Consider the following 16,877-nt stretch of genomic DNA (forward strand, 5'->3'; position numbering starts at 1 on the left):
AAGGCAATGGTCTAGTCAACATTTGTGCCAGGTTTGATTAGTATTGAAGCATTTATCGTAGTTTCATAGTAGTTTGAACTTGTAACAGGAGGCTTTTCAATGAAAACGGCCATTTTTCACAATATGCTCATGAGGGAAAGGGTTAAGTACAAATAAAACTGTTTTTGTTTCTTTTGTTTCCAGCACGTTAGTATTGCAGACTGAATACCGCTTTTTAATACCGCTTACACCGGTGCTACGAGCGTTGGGGATGTTGCACTTTTACATTTATTATGATAGACACTCAACCAAATTTTGATATAATACTGATGTTTAAATTGCTTCCGAGGGATCGCCACTTTTCCAGATTTTTTTACCATTCAATCTTTATTTATTACAGATAGAAGATGAGTTTGAAGAAATGCTTAACGGAGAAATGCCAACGTTTGAGTTAAAAGATGATGGTTGCATAGAACTTGTGTTGAGACTTTTAGGGAGAATGTGTGATAGCCAACATCAGGGACTACAGGTAATTGAACGAACATTAGTATGATTTAAAAATGCAACAGCGCTGACATGAAATAATTGGGAACTTAACTTTTGTCCGGAAAAAATCATAACCGTAATCAAAACAGATGAAACAGAATAACCTCAAAGGCAATAGCAAAAAAAAATCTTAAAGAAAGCTGAACACGGCAAAATTAAAAACTTTTCAGGCTGTTTTTATTGAGTCTGTTCATGGACGGTATTGATAATTGCAAGCTAACGCCCACGCCCGTATAAACATCCGTATAAAAATGTACCGTTCATATCTACTTATATTACATTTTTCTTCAGAACTACATACGAGAACAGTCAACTAATATCAAGTCAATCAATTTGGCGGCAGAGACAATCAATTTCCTGAACATCATGTACACAAACATCAATGCTGGATCTATTGTTCTGATTACCGAGATATTTGAAACTCTTGTTGAATTCACATCCGTTAGTATTCTTAGATTTATAGTTATCATCAAAATTTCATGATGTCTGTTTAATTGCTAAAACTTGGTCCAATGTTACAAATGAACCAACTTTTTGCGATATATTACAAAAATTGAAATTTTACAGTCTTTTTGTAACTTTATAAAATAACCAACCGTAAGTCAATGTTTGTAAGAGGCGGACCTGTATGTTTGTATATACCATTTTCGTTTGTGATAAGACACGTTTCTTTAATACTCAGAGTTCTTATATATGATATTTGTTGTAAATACTATAATACAATATCGCAAAAGTTTGCTTATATTTTTTGAAAAAAGAAAACATACAAAACAACAACATAAAATGAAAAATCAATCTTTCATAAATTCTGTGCAAGTGTGTGGCTCTTGCGATAAATCTATGTAAAACATTCTAAAATAGCAGTTGCCTACATATAGAAATATCTGTATTTTTATATTTTTGGGGGGACGATTTAATGAATTTGTATCTTACTTAAATCATGTGCCAAACTATAAGACACTTTTTGCTAATTCTGTTTTACAAATATGTCCATTATAATGATTTTTATACGAGCTTTTGTGCGGTGCTTACAATAAAACAATTTTGATCAATTCTTCTTCCTTTTCTAAGATTTTATAAAATAGAAGCAAGTGTATATATTGTTATAAAATTCATAGTGTATCTTACCAATTAAGGCATTCAGCATCTTTCACATTTTAATATGTTGACAGGGAAATTACACCAACCAGGCATTTGTCTTTGACTACAAAATCTGTGACTACATCAACCACATTCTACGAGCAGATGTTTTCAAAGACTGTACAGATTGGCAGGTAAGATTTTATTTGCGGTTAACGCTCATGTGTCTAAAGTTTATTACCAGAACGTTGTCGAGGAAAGTCGATAAGGTAAACTGACCGCCGAGATATGACATTTTGTTTAATAAGGTAATAAAGAGATAAACAGACAAACATTACAAATTAACACCTTAGTGTTTTCCTGTACATCTTGTACACATGAGAATATTTCTAAAAGTTACAATCTAAGATGTTTCGACGATATGTCTTTTGCAGTTTAAGAACACTTTCTTCTAAACTTCCTTTCTTTTTATATGATATCTGCCATGTGTATATAGTTTATATTATGTTAAATGTATGTGAACCCAATTTCATAACATATTACAGGTGTACTCGTTAAAACATGCTATAGGCAACCTTGTTCGGTGTTTGACAGAACAAAACTTTAGCGAAGACGATGATGTAAAAGCTAAATTGGCAAAGGTAAATTCAGTTATAAAACGTGTTTCAGTTATATCTTTTAAAGATGAACTCAAACAATATATCACGAAGTGGACGCAATGTTTTCATAACAAAACATATACTATTTGATCCAGTATGTTTAACTCCGAAGATTTAAATCTAATTAATAAATTACCCTTGCTTCTTAAAACAACATACTTAAGCAAATTTAGCCAAGTATATTCCGGCCTAATTGTCTTAAATAATGTTGACAGATCTGCTTTTCTCCGCGTCTATCAGCTAATTAGTACGTATTGCAATGTATGCCGAGATGAAAAATATTTGATAAAATGAATGCATAACTGTGCATACGATAATTGAAACTCACAAAAAGGTGAAGTATGATTATTTGTATATATAGCAATACTGAAATAAAGTTATTTTGCTAAACAAAATAAGTTTTTACATGATGAATATTTGAAGACTTTTAGAAATGTATGCAAAAATGTATCATTTTCTATAATGTACTGATATTTGTATTTAATATTTTATGTGTATTTATGAAGGAGGTGATGGAGTTTTTAGACACGGCTGTTCTGGTAAATGTTATGACAGACGCAAGGAAATTGCATATGGTAAGTAATTTTCAAACGGCAAAGACCTTAATAACAAACCTTTGAGCTCAAATGATTTTAAAACATGTATTATATACAAAAGTGTTTGAAATAAATGGTCATTTTTAATAGAAAATGTTATATTTCTACAAAAGGGTGTAGACTGATACAAAGTTTGAAAGGATATTTCTTTTTTCTTTTTGTTTTCCTGCAGCAGATGTTTTAGGTGACGGCAATAACTTTTAAGTGAACATGTATTTATTTAATAGTTTTTTAAATAAAGACTAGCATGATATAATTTTATTCAACTCGTTCAATAAATTTAGTATTAACCTTCACTCATGCAATGCCTTCTCTATAACAATAGTTTAATATCATATGAATGTGTTTGAGTTCTTATACAAAGGTCACTTTGTATCAAACAAATGTGTACATACCGATTTTTTTTTATTGAGAATGAACATAATTAATGAAATTTAGCCCCATATTTCAGATCCATAGCAAAATATTGGCACGATTATGCAACGAAATCAGTGAATTTGCCAATCAGAGAGTAACAACTTTCTACAATATTTATATTGTTTTCTGGCTTCCTGATCTTATGTGATATTTTTGCAAAACAGCTGAGTACTTCAGCAATAAATTGTGAACATAGCTACAAAGCTTAATAAACTGACCAACAAATTCTTTTGCATTATTAATGACAGGTTAAATTAAAAGGTTTTTTTTCTATTACTCTACTTTTTGTTATGAAATAGTCAGTAAATACTGATTTAGCTTTCTAACTAGCATGAACTACGTGAACATAAAGCAACTTTTGTAAGATTGCATACAGCACTATCTTAAGATCTTTGCATTACCCCTTTACAGGTGCAAACTTAATTCAATGCATTTGGTACTATATAAAGATCTTAAAACCGTTCACCTTTCTAGTCCATAAGTTACAATAATATATTAATTTATTGCAAATGGCACTAAAAAAGCTTTCAACTTACATTCCTAACGCTTTTAATTGTGCATTAAATGCATGTAGTGATGTTTGAACATATTTGGACCTTCCATAAAATATAAGTTAGATTTAATCAACATTAATATTGACATTTAGTGTTACATGTGAAAAGTTTTAGGTCTTCTTGTTCCATAGTTACATTATCTATCCAATGTATTAAGTACTTTCTTTCCAGTTCCGTATTCAATTTGCATTATCTTAATATCTTAAAATGACATGACCTTCCACACCGATGTCACACTTTTAAGTCTTTAATACTTTTTAAAGACCTTCACTCTTCCAATTCTGTAAGTTACTCAATTAACCCATTGCATTTAGTTGTATTTTAAATTAATATCATCAAGTACACTAGCTATATCAGTTACAATATCAATTCATTAAAATAATACTGTATCTGATAAAACAACTGCATGGTGAACTTAAAAATGCGAATAGTGTATGGAAAGACATATCAGATTCTGAGGCTAAAAAAAGTTTTCTAACATCAAACTAAGAACTCGGGTATATGATTGGTCAAAAATTGCCATAAAATGTACACTGACCAATTGAACCCCTTCAACTTGAGCTAGTGACATGTTCTAAAGCCATTGTTTTACAGTACAAGATGGAGGAGGACTTCACTACCTTATTACAAAAAGTTGGTTATCAGTATTACCATTTGCTGACCAGGAAACTTGACCTGTATCCTGACATGGAAAGAGACAGTGAGTTGTATATTTTGTTACTTCATTTAATCATACAGCATACAGGCTATAGACCCATTTACTTGATGTTGTCCATGTTTGCGCATCTCCCAATTTCTTTTACATTCTCTTTTATTTGCTTATTGTTCGGTAAAGTCAAACTATTAAACATAATATTTGCTTCATTTTAAACTAGTTGATCATAATGACAAGAGATAAGACAGTGTGCTCGACTATTCTCAGTTCTTGATAGTAAAACAAAACCTTCGATCATGTAGAATATTTTAACTTCAAAAAGGTCCACAATTCTGTTGAAATTCTTGATATGGTCATTAAACAGTGACCTCCCATTACGCTCTCAAATAGGTATCTGGAGTTTCATTGCTTTTCATTCAGTAATTATACAGAACGATACGCTCCCTTCGTAGCTCAGTGAATTCAATCCCATTTCTTCACACGAATGAGAGATAGTGAAACATTCGACCGATGCACAGGACAGTAACAGAACAATAGCTCTCCCTATTCTGCGTGTTATATTCATGTTATTTTAATGCGTATTTCGTAAATGTGCTTGAAACCTGAACCACGTTCGTATTATTAGACAAATATGTGTTTTATATCATCAGACATGGTAAAAACTGCAGAAGAAAGAGCAGCGTTGGATTTTTATGCTGAAAATACAATGTCTATTGAGATAGTGAAAAATGGTGTATTACAAAAGATGTACTTCCAGGTCCGAGACAAGGTAATTTGTAACAAATTTATATATGTTTTTATTAAGAGATAATGAAAATGAATAAAAGTTTCTCCGTTTCTTGTGTAGGCACGTTGTTTGTTGTTTAAACAAAATACTGTTAAGGCTTCTTAACGCGGCTCTCCCTAGCGGATATTTACTTTATGATAATTCAATGTGCTGGAATTGACAGATAAAAAAAATAGAAAACGCAGTTCAATTTTTTTCAGTAAAGTACAAAAAATAAAGTGTTCCTCACTATTGATGTCACTAACTTCAGAGCCATACGCCGCTTTTCATGGGATGGCGCGAACTTGTAAACTTGGAACTTGAACGTTCCATGATAACCTTCGTATGAATGCATCTGCTTATGTTTCTAAATTCAAAATTTTAACCATTTCATCTTGTGTGTTGTATTCTCCTTGAGCCTAAACTTAAGGGCGTTGATGGTGCTTTGCACTTTCAAGTACTGTAAATGAGCCTGCTCAGTCAAACCAAGCCTGCAACATTTTTATTTTTCCGTTGTAGACGTTCTTTAGCGATTCTCTCTTTTTCTAATTCATCACAATTTTAGATTTTGGAATATTATATTGCATTATGTTATATTGTCATACAGGGGGTGCTGAGGGAAGAAATTAAAGAAAAATTCAAATATGAGGTGGATAGATCATCTCCTAGCAACAGAATCCGCGACTTCATGGAATGGGTGAGAGATATAATCAAAGACATAAAGTACCAAAGAAAAGTTCGGTCAAATCCTATCGGAAAGTTCCTTGTAAATGCTTGGTAAATATACCTCTATCATGATTCAACAAAATCCTTACTCTCCTGAAAAAGAAAATCTTAAGCCCTTGCCACTAGTGTAGAGCCAGGACTGCAATTCATGGAGAGTCCTTATTGCTAGTGTTTAGGATTAACTAAGGACTATCCATAAAACGCACGCCAGGTCAGCTTGCACTTCCTTGCGTGCAATCTGACCAGGCTGTATACTGCTTGATGACTTATTTTTCATCCTGATAACCACTAAATTTGACAGTTCCAAAATATGGAGGCAAGAAATTTAGCAGTTTTAATCTTGTACCACTGTGATTGTATTTCATGTATTATGGAAATAATGTTTAATAAATTATGGAATTAATATAAGGATCGTTTCAAGCAGACTTCTAAAATTGTGATTTGCTTTATAACTCCGGTAGCTGTTGTGATTTATTTAAATTGTTATACATCAGTTAAGTTCTGAACCTTACGCAAAAATATCTTTTAGAAAAGTTTTACTTACAGAAGCGTTACAGGGCCTTTATTAAGTTCGATCATGATTTGTCAGCCGACTGAATTTAATGCTATTTGATAAAATGTTTTTAACACATTTTATTTTAATTTTATTCACAAAGATTAAAAAGGATACGGGTATTTTTTCAAACCTTTCCTTGATATGCATTTTTGTCTTGGCGAGAAAGTATATTTTTGTGTTTGAAGAAAAAAAACGTTTTTCGACAAAAATTTGCCAAAACAGTAAAACAATTTGAGAAAAGTCACAAAAAGACAAGAAACGGTCTAGTCTTGGCGATCAGATGTTAAAACATTACTAAAAATGAATCAAAATCAGTCGACATAAACTTCAAAACGAAATCGCACAAATCAATTCTCTGCAGACAACATTATTATAATATTTTTGGATATTTTTACAACAATAAACATATTAATTAGCCAAATGTATAGAGATAAAATGTAATCTTTTTCATTCTGTTGTTACAGGTCACCTTTAAATTATGCAGTCATGTTGGTGACCTTTGCAATCTGCGCATTGATTATGGTCACGTGGGAAGCTGGCAGCAGTGATTCTCCCAAGTATAACTTACTACCAAATTGTTTAATTCTTTCAATTAACTATATTTGTTCAGAGTAATAATACCAGTATACCCAATGTATATACGGAATATTATGTTGTGGTAGCAACTTTCTGAGGCTTTGTTGTTTGCTACGAGCAGCATGGGAAAATTGATATCTCGTGAGATCAAAGGCATACCAAGCATATTCATAGAGAGCAATGAAATCTTGATTCTATACAGTCTGTTTTTTAGAGATAATGAAAGGTGTAATACCTCTCATTACCATTACTCCTAACACAGGCTAACGCAATTGACACATACATTAATTTATTTAAGGTTTCCTTACATGAAATTATTCACTGTCGATCTTTGAGCACAAGTTATGTGAAGTGAAGTGTTCAGCGGTCTAAACATTTTAAATTAAGACGTCACATAAAAAGCCAATTTAAAAAAAAACCAACATTTTCGTGTGTTTATTGTTTTCAGATACAATCCATCTTTCACCCATGCCGTCGCTGAAATTCTACTGTATGTTCTCGGTGGTATACACAATTTGTTGTCACTAGCGATTTTCCTCAGCTTTGTCATATCCAACAGACCAAAACTTCCGCCGTTGATTGACTATATTAATTCTTGGAGGTTGGTAGAAAATATAATATCATATAAAAATGTATGTATCTTATATACATGTCTATACATGTATATAAAGATTATGAGACCTACATTTTATATTATTTGTAAGCGTTGTTTGATTAAGAAAAGAACTTTTTAACTAATATAACAGTACGTCAATTGTTGTTTTTTTTTAAATTATTTGACTTTTAAATAATTCTTAATACTGCAAAACGCTGAAGAAGTACTGTTGTGTCTTTGCCTGATTCTAATTTATTCTATCATAAATATTTTTATATAGAAAAAGGGCATTAATAACATTGACTATTACTGATTTATATTAAAGCTTTTAGAGGAAAAAATGGAGAAAGAAGAAAACTTTAAATGCTGGCTCCAAACAAAATACTGCAAAACGCTTAAGAAGTTTTGTGGTGTCTTTGCCTGATTTTAATTTATTATATCATATATATTTTTTCTATTAAAAAAATAAAGGCACTGATATCATTGACTATGACTGATTTGTATTTGAGCTTTTTTGACATTATTTTAGAGGAAAAACGGAAAAAGAAGAAAACTTTAAATACTGGTTGCAAACAACTAAAGACTCTCATTTAGAAGTGAAGGCGTTCGGAAAACATCCTATCTATTATTTTGTATGGAATAATTTACTTACTCCTACTTTTTAAAAGTCCTTATTTCTTTCTTTTTTCTGTTTTTACTCCTATGTTAATACACGGATTACCTGGTTATTCAACCAGTAATTACCAATTTCTTCGCAAGTAATCGGCTACTAATCCCACACGATTTCCGAATTAGCTGTCAGTGAAAAATGACCATCCAAACACAATAACTCACAGGGATTAAACAAACTGTACGAGTACTTAAACAAATGGAAATATCCCGGAAAAAAATGTTGAAAAAATGTTGAAAATATACAAATTAAGTAGACAAAAGTAAAAGAAAAATGTTGAAAATATACAAATTAAGTAGACAAAAGTAAAAGAAAAAAAATGAAAATATACAAATTAAGTAGACAAAAGTAAAAGAAAAAATGTTGAAAATATACAAATTAAGTTGACAAAAGTAAAAGAAAAATGTTGAAAATATACAAATTAAGTAGAAAAAAAGTTAAGTACAATCCCTGATGTGAGGATAATTTACAAAATATTTTAAAGATTAAACTCTCCTAAAGGACCAGTGTAGAAAATTGAATGTTACTTTTGTTTGACATATGGTCGCTCATAAAATGTTTTCTTTACAGTTGCTCTTACATAAAAATGAAAATGAGTTTACTGTATATTATCTTTATTGCAAGGTAATTTTTTACACTGATTTAACTGTTAAACAATGTATCATTGTTTAGAATTGATAATATCTGTAATTAGCGACCACTATCTTTTCTTTCAAAGTATGAGATCACATTGATTGTTGATTATCTAATTATTTGCCCAGTCGACCTGTGAGATATTATATTTTAGATATTTTGTAATTAATTTTGAAACCATGGAAACATTTTGTTATTTCAGCTTTTCCTAGGGTTTTCTATAGCGGGCACGTGCACCGAAGGTTATTTCTTTGCCTTCCATATGTTGCATATAGCGGAAATGAACCTGTTACTAAAGGGGGTGACTCGTGCTATAACAACCAACGGTTTGTTTCATTTTGATATTTAAATTAGTTTAAATTTGATTGTGAATGAAATTTCTGTTCAGTGATGTTGTAAGACGTTCCTTCTTTTGTTGTGTTAAAAACCTTTTTCCTTTTATTATTTTTTTTAGGGCACGAGAAAGTAAAAAATAACAAATCGAGTATGGGGCCTTAAAAATAATTAAAATTTAATAGGGGTTTTAAAATTTTAAAAGTTTACTTTTAAAAAAATTCAACTGATGTCTTTTTAAAAAAAGTACATTAATTTTGAGAAAAAAAATTTTTTTAACCCAAAAAAATTAAAAAAAAAATAACAAACAACTTAAAATGTATTTTGGAAAAAGAACTTATGATGGTAAACAATTCGGGGGTTTTGGGGTAATTTCTTTTAAAATTTTACGCATTGGTCCCTTTTTGGGTTTTACCGTGAATGGTTTGTGGTTGGGCTAATCAGGGAAGACATTGTCGAACAGTTTATGAATGTTTTGTTTCGATCCTTCACCATGGGCTAGCTGGCGAACCCTACAGTGTCAGTATAATTTTAGGACTATTTTCGTATTAGAATTTCTTTAGAAATACAAATACATGTATCATATTTAGAAATATGTTTTAGAACTGTGATTATATTAAAACTTTGAAATATAATTTTGGAAACATTTTTTTAGAAAGATTTCAGACAAATTCAGAAATATCATTTAAGGAATGTTTTAAAAGTATGATTTTTAGTACGGAATTCTGTATCCGCCATCGTCTGTTGACCTAACAAATACACGAAAACAAGAATGTAATTAAGCATGTAATTTTCACTTTCCGTGGTGTAATTTTATCACGAAATGTCGAAAACGTGAAGTTTTTATCGCAAAAATGGTCAAGACAGTTTTCGAGTTGTCGACCAAACATTGAAATTAGAAGTACTAGTTAAAAACTTTTTTCGCTGTGATATTCCCTCGAAAAGTTTTTTATGGGGTCTGCCTATTTACTCCATCATATACTTTTTTCTGTAGACTTTCCATGGTTTGATGGGCGACAATTTCGGACAAGCTATTGGCATCACAGTGTTTGATGTTTCCTTCTTCGTGATCATTACTGTCATCGGTCTCAATATTGTTCTTGGTATCATCGTCGATACTTTCTCACAACTGAGGGATGCAAAGGTATATCATAATGTTTTCTTTTCAAATTTGAAATATTAAAATGTTCCTATGTTTTGTTTTTGTTGCTTTTTTCTGGTCTGTTGTGATCATTGATTCCAAAGCGAGGGGGCGTCCGTATCCGAATGGTTACATTCGTTGACTTCAAACCACTTGCCTCTCATCGCTCATTGGCTTAGCTTCTAACCGCGCCAGGATCTTTGAGAAAGCTATCAAGCTTGCTTCCGAAATATCGGTAGTTCTGCTTAGGTGCCTGTTTAGGCCTGAAATAATACAAAAAGGGCACCGTGGGTCTTCTTTCACAAGTAAAGCTGGAAAGTCGCCTTGTAACCTATATACTGTATTGGTGTGACGTCAAAACCCACCAAAAAAGATTCCAAAACGTTTCCTGTTGAAATTTGAATATTGCCTTAGCCTGCTGCGAGAGTCTTATGAGAGATGTTGCAATTACGATTATATCTCGTGAACAGATTCGGGCGATCCTATTCTGCGATATTCATTTGTTTATTTCAAGTTATTTCCAGTGCTTTCCGTGTAATATCTCTTTTACAGAAGTTTACATTGGATATAATATTAAACTTTAATTTGTCAACATTTAGACCTACTGACTACAAGTGTTAACCTATGTCTACTAAACTAAAAAAGTTCTAAGTGAATTGAAAAGTATTTTTACGAATTCATGTAAAAAGCGCGACGATACATATTTTTGCCTTTTATCCCATGTAACTTGTTTTATAAATTTCAAGCTGTCCGTACTATTTTAAATGTTTAATTTACCAACTGATCTAGTGTTTATCAGAGCTAAATTAAATAACTTACAGTTATACGATGATCAACTTTTGTCTCATTTGGCAAAGCCATTGAAATAACCTGTTTATGAAAATCTGTTAAAAGAATATGGAATCAACTTTTGTCTAATTTGGAAAGCCATTGAAATAACCTGTTTATGAAAATCTGTTAAAAGAATATGGAATTAACTTTTGTCTAATTTTGCAAAGCCATTGAAATAACATGTTTATGAAAATCTGTTAAAAGAATATGGAATCAGCTTTTGCCTAATTTGACAAAGCCATTGAACTAACCTGTTTATGAAAATCTGATAAAAAAATATTGAATTAACTTTTGTCTAATTTGGCAAAGCCATTGAAATAATCTGTTTATGAAAATCTGTTAAAAGAATATGGAATCAACTTTTGTCTAATTTGGCAAAGCCATTGAAATAACCTGTTTATGAAAATCTGTTAAAAGAATATGGAATCAACTTTTGTCTAACTTGGCAAAGACATTGATATAACCTGTTTATGAAAATCTGTTAAAAATATGGAATCAATTTTTGTCTTATTTGGCAAAGCCATTGAAATAACCTGTTTATGAAAATCTGTTAAAAGAATATGGAGTCAACTTTTGTCTCATTTGGCAAAGCCATTGAAATAACCTGTTTAAGAAAATCTGCTAAAAGAATACGGACTTTATCAAGTAGTAGATTTTGGTTTCAAATAGCCACTATGAGATTATACAGCATTAAATGTTGATAAAAAAAGAAAATAATTTCATATCACTTTTAAAAACATGAATATATTAATTTTGTGTAATGAAAACACATATAAAAGTATTTCCACTTAGTGACCTACAGAAAGAAAAGACAAACATAGTATTTCTTACATTTATTGACATTAAGTGATAAAATGACTAAAATACTTAGTTTGAAACAACACAGAATTGTTTTTTCTAACAGATAATAAAAGCTGAAGGCCACTTTAATTTCGATAATATCTAATACATGTATATATAACTGAACATAACTGCTATAAAAACGCAAACATGAATCAATAACTAAACAGTAACATTTTTGAAAATTTCAGTTTGCAATTGAGACGGACATGCATAGTACGTGTTTCATATGCATTCGAGAGAGTTACGAGTTCGAGACAAAAGGAGGGGTGAGTTTTGTAAATTTTGATGACATTTATTTAAAATGAAAAAAAGGTCAAACAAGCATTTATGTGAAAGTTTGTTTTTTTTCTCAAGGTTTTCCAAGTTTATTTGATTATCTCAGTAAGCTTTAAAGACCCATCATACCTCAGAAATGCTATGAACATTTCACAAAAACTTTAAATTTTAAATCTTGTTACAGTTTCAAAATAAAAGCACCCTCATTTGCCATATAGATGAACAATCTTTGCCTTTTTTTGCTTTGTTGGCATTTGGTGTGTAATTATAGTAAATTTGTATTTTGTATGGAATTCACAATACTACTTTGTTGTTAACATTTTGCTACATTTGTACCTTTTCAGCGCTACTTTCCGCAGCTGTTAACCATCTAACATAATCTCAATCCATTGTTAAAACATTATTAAATAAATGTTTGACATTTCTAAAGAATTTAATAAATACTGACGCATAATGTGCCTTTAATAAGGGGTTTTATAACGAGAAATTAAATGGAATCTGGCCAGACTGCATAATGTGCCGACTAGTTGGGATCAGTGCAGTCTGATCAAGATCTACATTGGTGAAGTAATCAAGTCATTACCTCCCCTTGTGTTCATAAAGACAATGTTTTACTTTTACTCGTTTCAGAGCGAAGGCTTTAGCAGGCACGTGAAACTTGAGCACAATTTGTGGGCCTATTTGTTTTTCTTCATACACCTTGACGAGACACGGCCTAATAATTACTCAGCTCTGGAATTCTATGTTTATAGACTTGTAAGTTATACATATTACGTTTCTCTTGAACGAATATGGATTATATTTGAAACATCACCTATTTTAAACACCCTCGCACTGTTATAGCACAATTTTATATGAACAAAAGAACACATACTTTACAGAATGGGATATTTTCAGTATCATTAACAAAAAATCATCGTGATATCGATTTGATAAAACATCTTTAAGACTTTATAGTAAGTGATGTTCAGTAGGTGATTGATATATATCATATCACATTGGTAAAACATCATATTTCACTGATAAGAAATTAAATATTTCATGTAGGCCTAATTTATGGCAATTTATAGGGGCCAAATTTATAGTTACCGTTATTTTACTAAGGACAATATGTGCCATGTAACGAATAGGACTATCGTAAAGCTAGTTATTAAATCTCCATGTAAGAGATACATTGTTCATTTCACAAGCGAGAAAGTTCATCATATTTCGCCGTATATACAAAGAAACACACGCCATACACCACTAGCACTAGAATAGCTTATTACAACTCTGATTTCTATATATATCTCTTACAGGAGTTTATCAAATGATCGTTTTAAGTGTTGTTTTCATCTCTTGCATAGTTTAGATATCTTTATAGACCCACTATGCCTCAGAAATGCTATATTTTTTATTTCTCAAAATTTTTCTTTTTTTTTATTTTTGCAGTTTCCGAAAAAAAAAAATACATATTTGGCACATAAATGAAACTATCTTTTCCTTCTTTTGCTCCGTTTGGCAATTGGTAAAATTAGTATTTTTTGTTTTGACGTCAAACTACTACATAGTTAACATTTTGCTACATTTATTACAAATGCAACGTTCACAAAAACTTTTAGGGGTTTTTTTAAACATCCTTTAAACTTGGCTCCAAAAATTTTAAAAAAAAAACCATTAAATTTTTTTTAACTCTTTTTTGACTTTTCTAAAAAAAATTAAAGCCAAAATTAAAAAAAAAGGGAATTTTTCCTTTAAAAAGGGAAAAATTTTTTCGATTTAAAAAAAAATTATTTTTAAATTTTCCAAAAAATTTTTCCCGCTTGTCATAAATTATAGGGGTTTTTTTAAAAAATTCTCTTTTTGAAAAAATTTAATTTTTTAAAAAAAAGGTTTTTAAAACCCAAAAAAAAGGGGAAATGGTTTTTTTAATTGGTTTTTTTCTTGGAACAAAAAAGTTTTTTTTAAAATTTCAAAAAATTTTTCCCTTTTTGGGAAAAGAACCTTTTTGAAACTTTTTTTTCCCCAAAAAAATTTTGGGCCGTGGGGCTCTTAAGCTTAAAAAGGAATGAAAAAAAGACCCAAAAAAAAGAAAATTTTTTAAACTTGGGAAAACCCGTTTTTTAAAGCAAAAGTTAAAATTGTTTAAAAAATTTGCCAAAGGGGGGTTTTTTTTTGGGGGGGAAAGGGGGGGAAAAAATTTTTAAAAGAAAAAGGGTTTAAAAAAATTGGGTTTGGGTTTTTTTTTAAATGTAAAAGGTGGGGAAAGTTAAAAAATTTTAAAAAGTTGAAAATTTTGTTTTTTATTGGAACTTTTTTTAAAAAAACTTTCCAAAAATTTTAAGGTTTTAAAAACAAATTTTTCCCTTTTTTAACCCCCTTTTTATTTACACTAAAATTTTTTTCTTTTTTTTTTAAAAAAAAAAGCCCCGGGTTAAAAAATAAATATTTAAATAATTTTATTTTTGAAATTTTTTTTGTTTTAAAAATTAGTTTACAAATTTAAGAAAATTTTTTTGTTTTTTTTGGGCTGCCTTTAAACCCAAAAAAATTGGTTTTTTTTGGAAAAATCCCGATTTTAAAATTCCCAAAAACGTTCCAAATTTTTCCGTGGTTTTTTTAGAAAAATTTAAATTTCCCGTTAATTTTTTAAAGGAAAATTTAAAATTTTGGCCTATAAGTTATTCTGTTCGCCCAGATTTATTCCCTTTGCCCAGATTTATTCCCTTCGCCTAGATTTATTCCCTTCGCCCAGATTTATTCCCGTCGTCCAGATTTATTCCCTTCGCCGAGATTTATTCCCTTCGCCCAGATTTATTCCCTTCGCCAAGATTTATTCCCTTCGTTCAGATTTATTCCCTTCGCCCAGATTTATTCCTTTCGTCTAGATTTATTTCCTTCTTCCAGATTTATTCCCTTCGCCTATTTTTATTCACTTCGTGCAGATTTATTCCCTTCGTCCAGATTTATTCCTGTTGTCCAGATTTAATCCCGTCTTCAAGATTTATTTCCTTCACTCAGATTGATTCCCGTCGTTCAGATTTATTCCCTTTGTCCAAATGCATACCATTCGCCCATATTTATTTGTCCAGATGTATTCCTTTTGTCCAGATTTAATCCCGTCGTCCAGATTTATTCCTTTCGTCCATATTTATTCCCGTCGCCCAGATCTATTCCCTTTGGCCAGATTTTATTCCCGTCGTCCAGATGTATTGCTTTTTTCCAGATTTTTCCCCGGCGTCCAAATTTATTACCATCGTCAAGATTTATTCTGGCAATATTAAATAAACTTATGTATATTTCAAATTGTGAACAGGAGATGGAAATGATGAAGGAAAAGGAGAAGCAGAAACAGAGAGAGTGGGAGAAGACCTACAAAAAGCGAAAAGAGAAGTCTTAACTCAGTTTCAAATCCACGCATAAGCGATTAGTCGTTAGAGCTGCAAACAGTTGACATTCTAAAATTCACATGGCCGATAACGACGATTTTAAAAGTCAAACCTTTTTCGAGGAAACAGATATGTTGCCTAAATATCAAAGTTAAAGTAATGGACTTTGAAATATGTTTTTTAAGTATTTACAGACATTTTCTTTGAGAACGATGCCAACACCGAGACAGATTCACACATAACTGGAAATATTACTTTTAAGATCAGCAAAAATCATCAGTATGTTTAAAAGAACTTTCATAAGCAAAAAAAAAATAGAGTAGTGAAATTCCAGAAAATTGTGAATTTATTCATGCATTATCTCATGTGTTAATTATTTCACTTATAAAAATGTTGTTACCATTTTGGTTACGGGGTGTTATCATCGGAACGTCACTGTATTTCTGTATTTTCATGGTGCATTTGCCAAAATTGAAATATGTGAATATGTAAAAATACCACTTATTACGTACATAATGTATAAGTATTTATAATCATACCGGTAATCTAACTTATTCATAATAATATTCAATTTGTATTTGTCCAATTCTTAATTTGTTTGTATTTGTCCAACTCTCAATTTGTTTGTATTTGTCCAATTCTCAAATACAAAATACAAATATCGTTATTTCTCTCAGGTCAAGACATTGACAACATGAGGTAAATAAATATTAACAAAGTTTCGAGGCTCAATAGAATACATACAAAAAACATAAGCATATATAATACATGTAAAGGGAGAGTACCTTGCGTACTTTTAACATACAAAACATGTGCATGTAATAAATTTACACGTGCTATATGCATTTAATTTTCATTATATAAATTGTTCAAATTTATCCCTAATAAACATACATATTTTCTTATATTCGAAATTACTATGGTTGTTTATATTCATAAGTTTATCAAAATAATACATGTTTCGTCTAATATAATAATTGGGTCGTAAGTATTTTTTCTTTGATGAAATTCATCTCCAACTGAGGAATAACAAAATGTACATTTTCTCATATTAAGTTCTATCCCATGCTAAGATCC

General features: G+C 30.7%; 1 protein-coding gene across 1 annotated transcript in view; it reads left to right on the plus strand.

Annotated features, from left to right (window-relative positions):
• LOC132724786 (inositol 1,4,5-trisphosphate receptor type 3-like) overlaps nt 1-13,290 on the plus strand; it is a 46,136-nt gene extending 32,846 nt beyond the window's left edge. Inside the window, 16 exon segments of the mRNA XM_060709750.1 lie at nt 380-508; nt 817-966; nt 1,698-1,799; nt 2,151-2,246; nt 2,771-2,839; nt 4,426-4,531; nt 5,137-5,255; nt 5,860-6,029; nt 6,999-7,091; nt 7,559-7,711; nt 8,235-8,337; nt 9,211-9,334; nt 9,766-9,860; nt 10,336-10,485; nt 12,345-12,422; nt 13,063-13,290. Coding sequence (XP_060565733.1) covers nt 380-508; nt 817-966; nt 1,698-1,799; nt 2,151-2,246; nt 2,771-2,839; nt 4,426-4,531; nt 5,137-5,255; nt 5,860-6,029; nt 6,999-7,091; nt 7,559-7,711; nt 8,235-8,337; nt 9,211-9,334; nt 9,766-9,860; nt 10,336-10,485; nt 12,345-12,422; nt 13,063-13,275 — 1,950 coding nt within the window. The 3' untranslated portion in view covers nt 13,276-13,290.
• The last annotated feature ends 3,587 nt before the right edge of the window (nt 13,291-16,877 follow it).

This window comes from Ruditapes philippinarum, unplaced genomic scaffold (assembly GCF_026571515.1).
Source record: "Ruditapes philippinarum isolate M1 unplaced genomic scaffold, ASM2657151v2 ctg2370_1_1_1_1, whole genome shotgun sequence".
Classification (NCBI taxonomy): domain Eukaryota; kingdom Metazoa; phylum Mollusca; class Bivalvia; order Venerida; family Veneridae; genus Ruditapes; species Ruditapes philippinarum.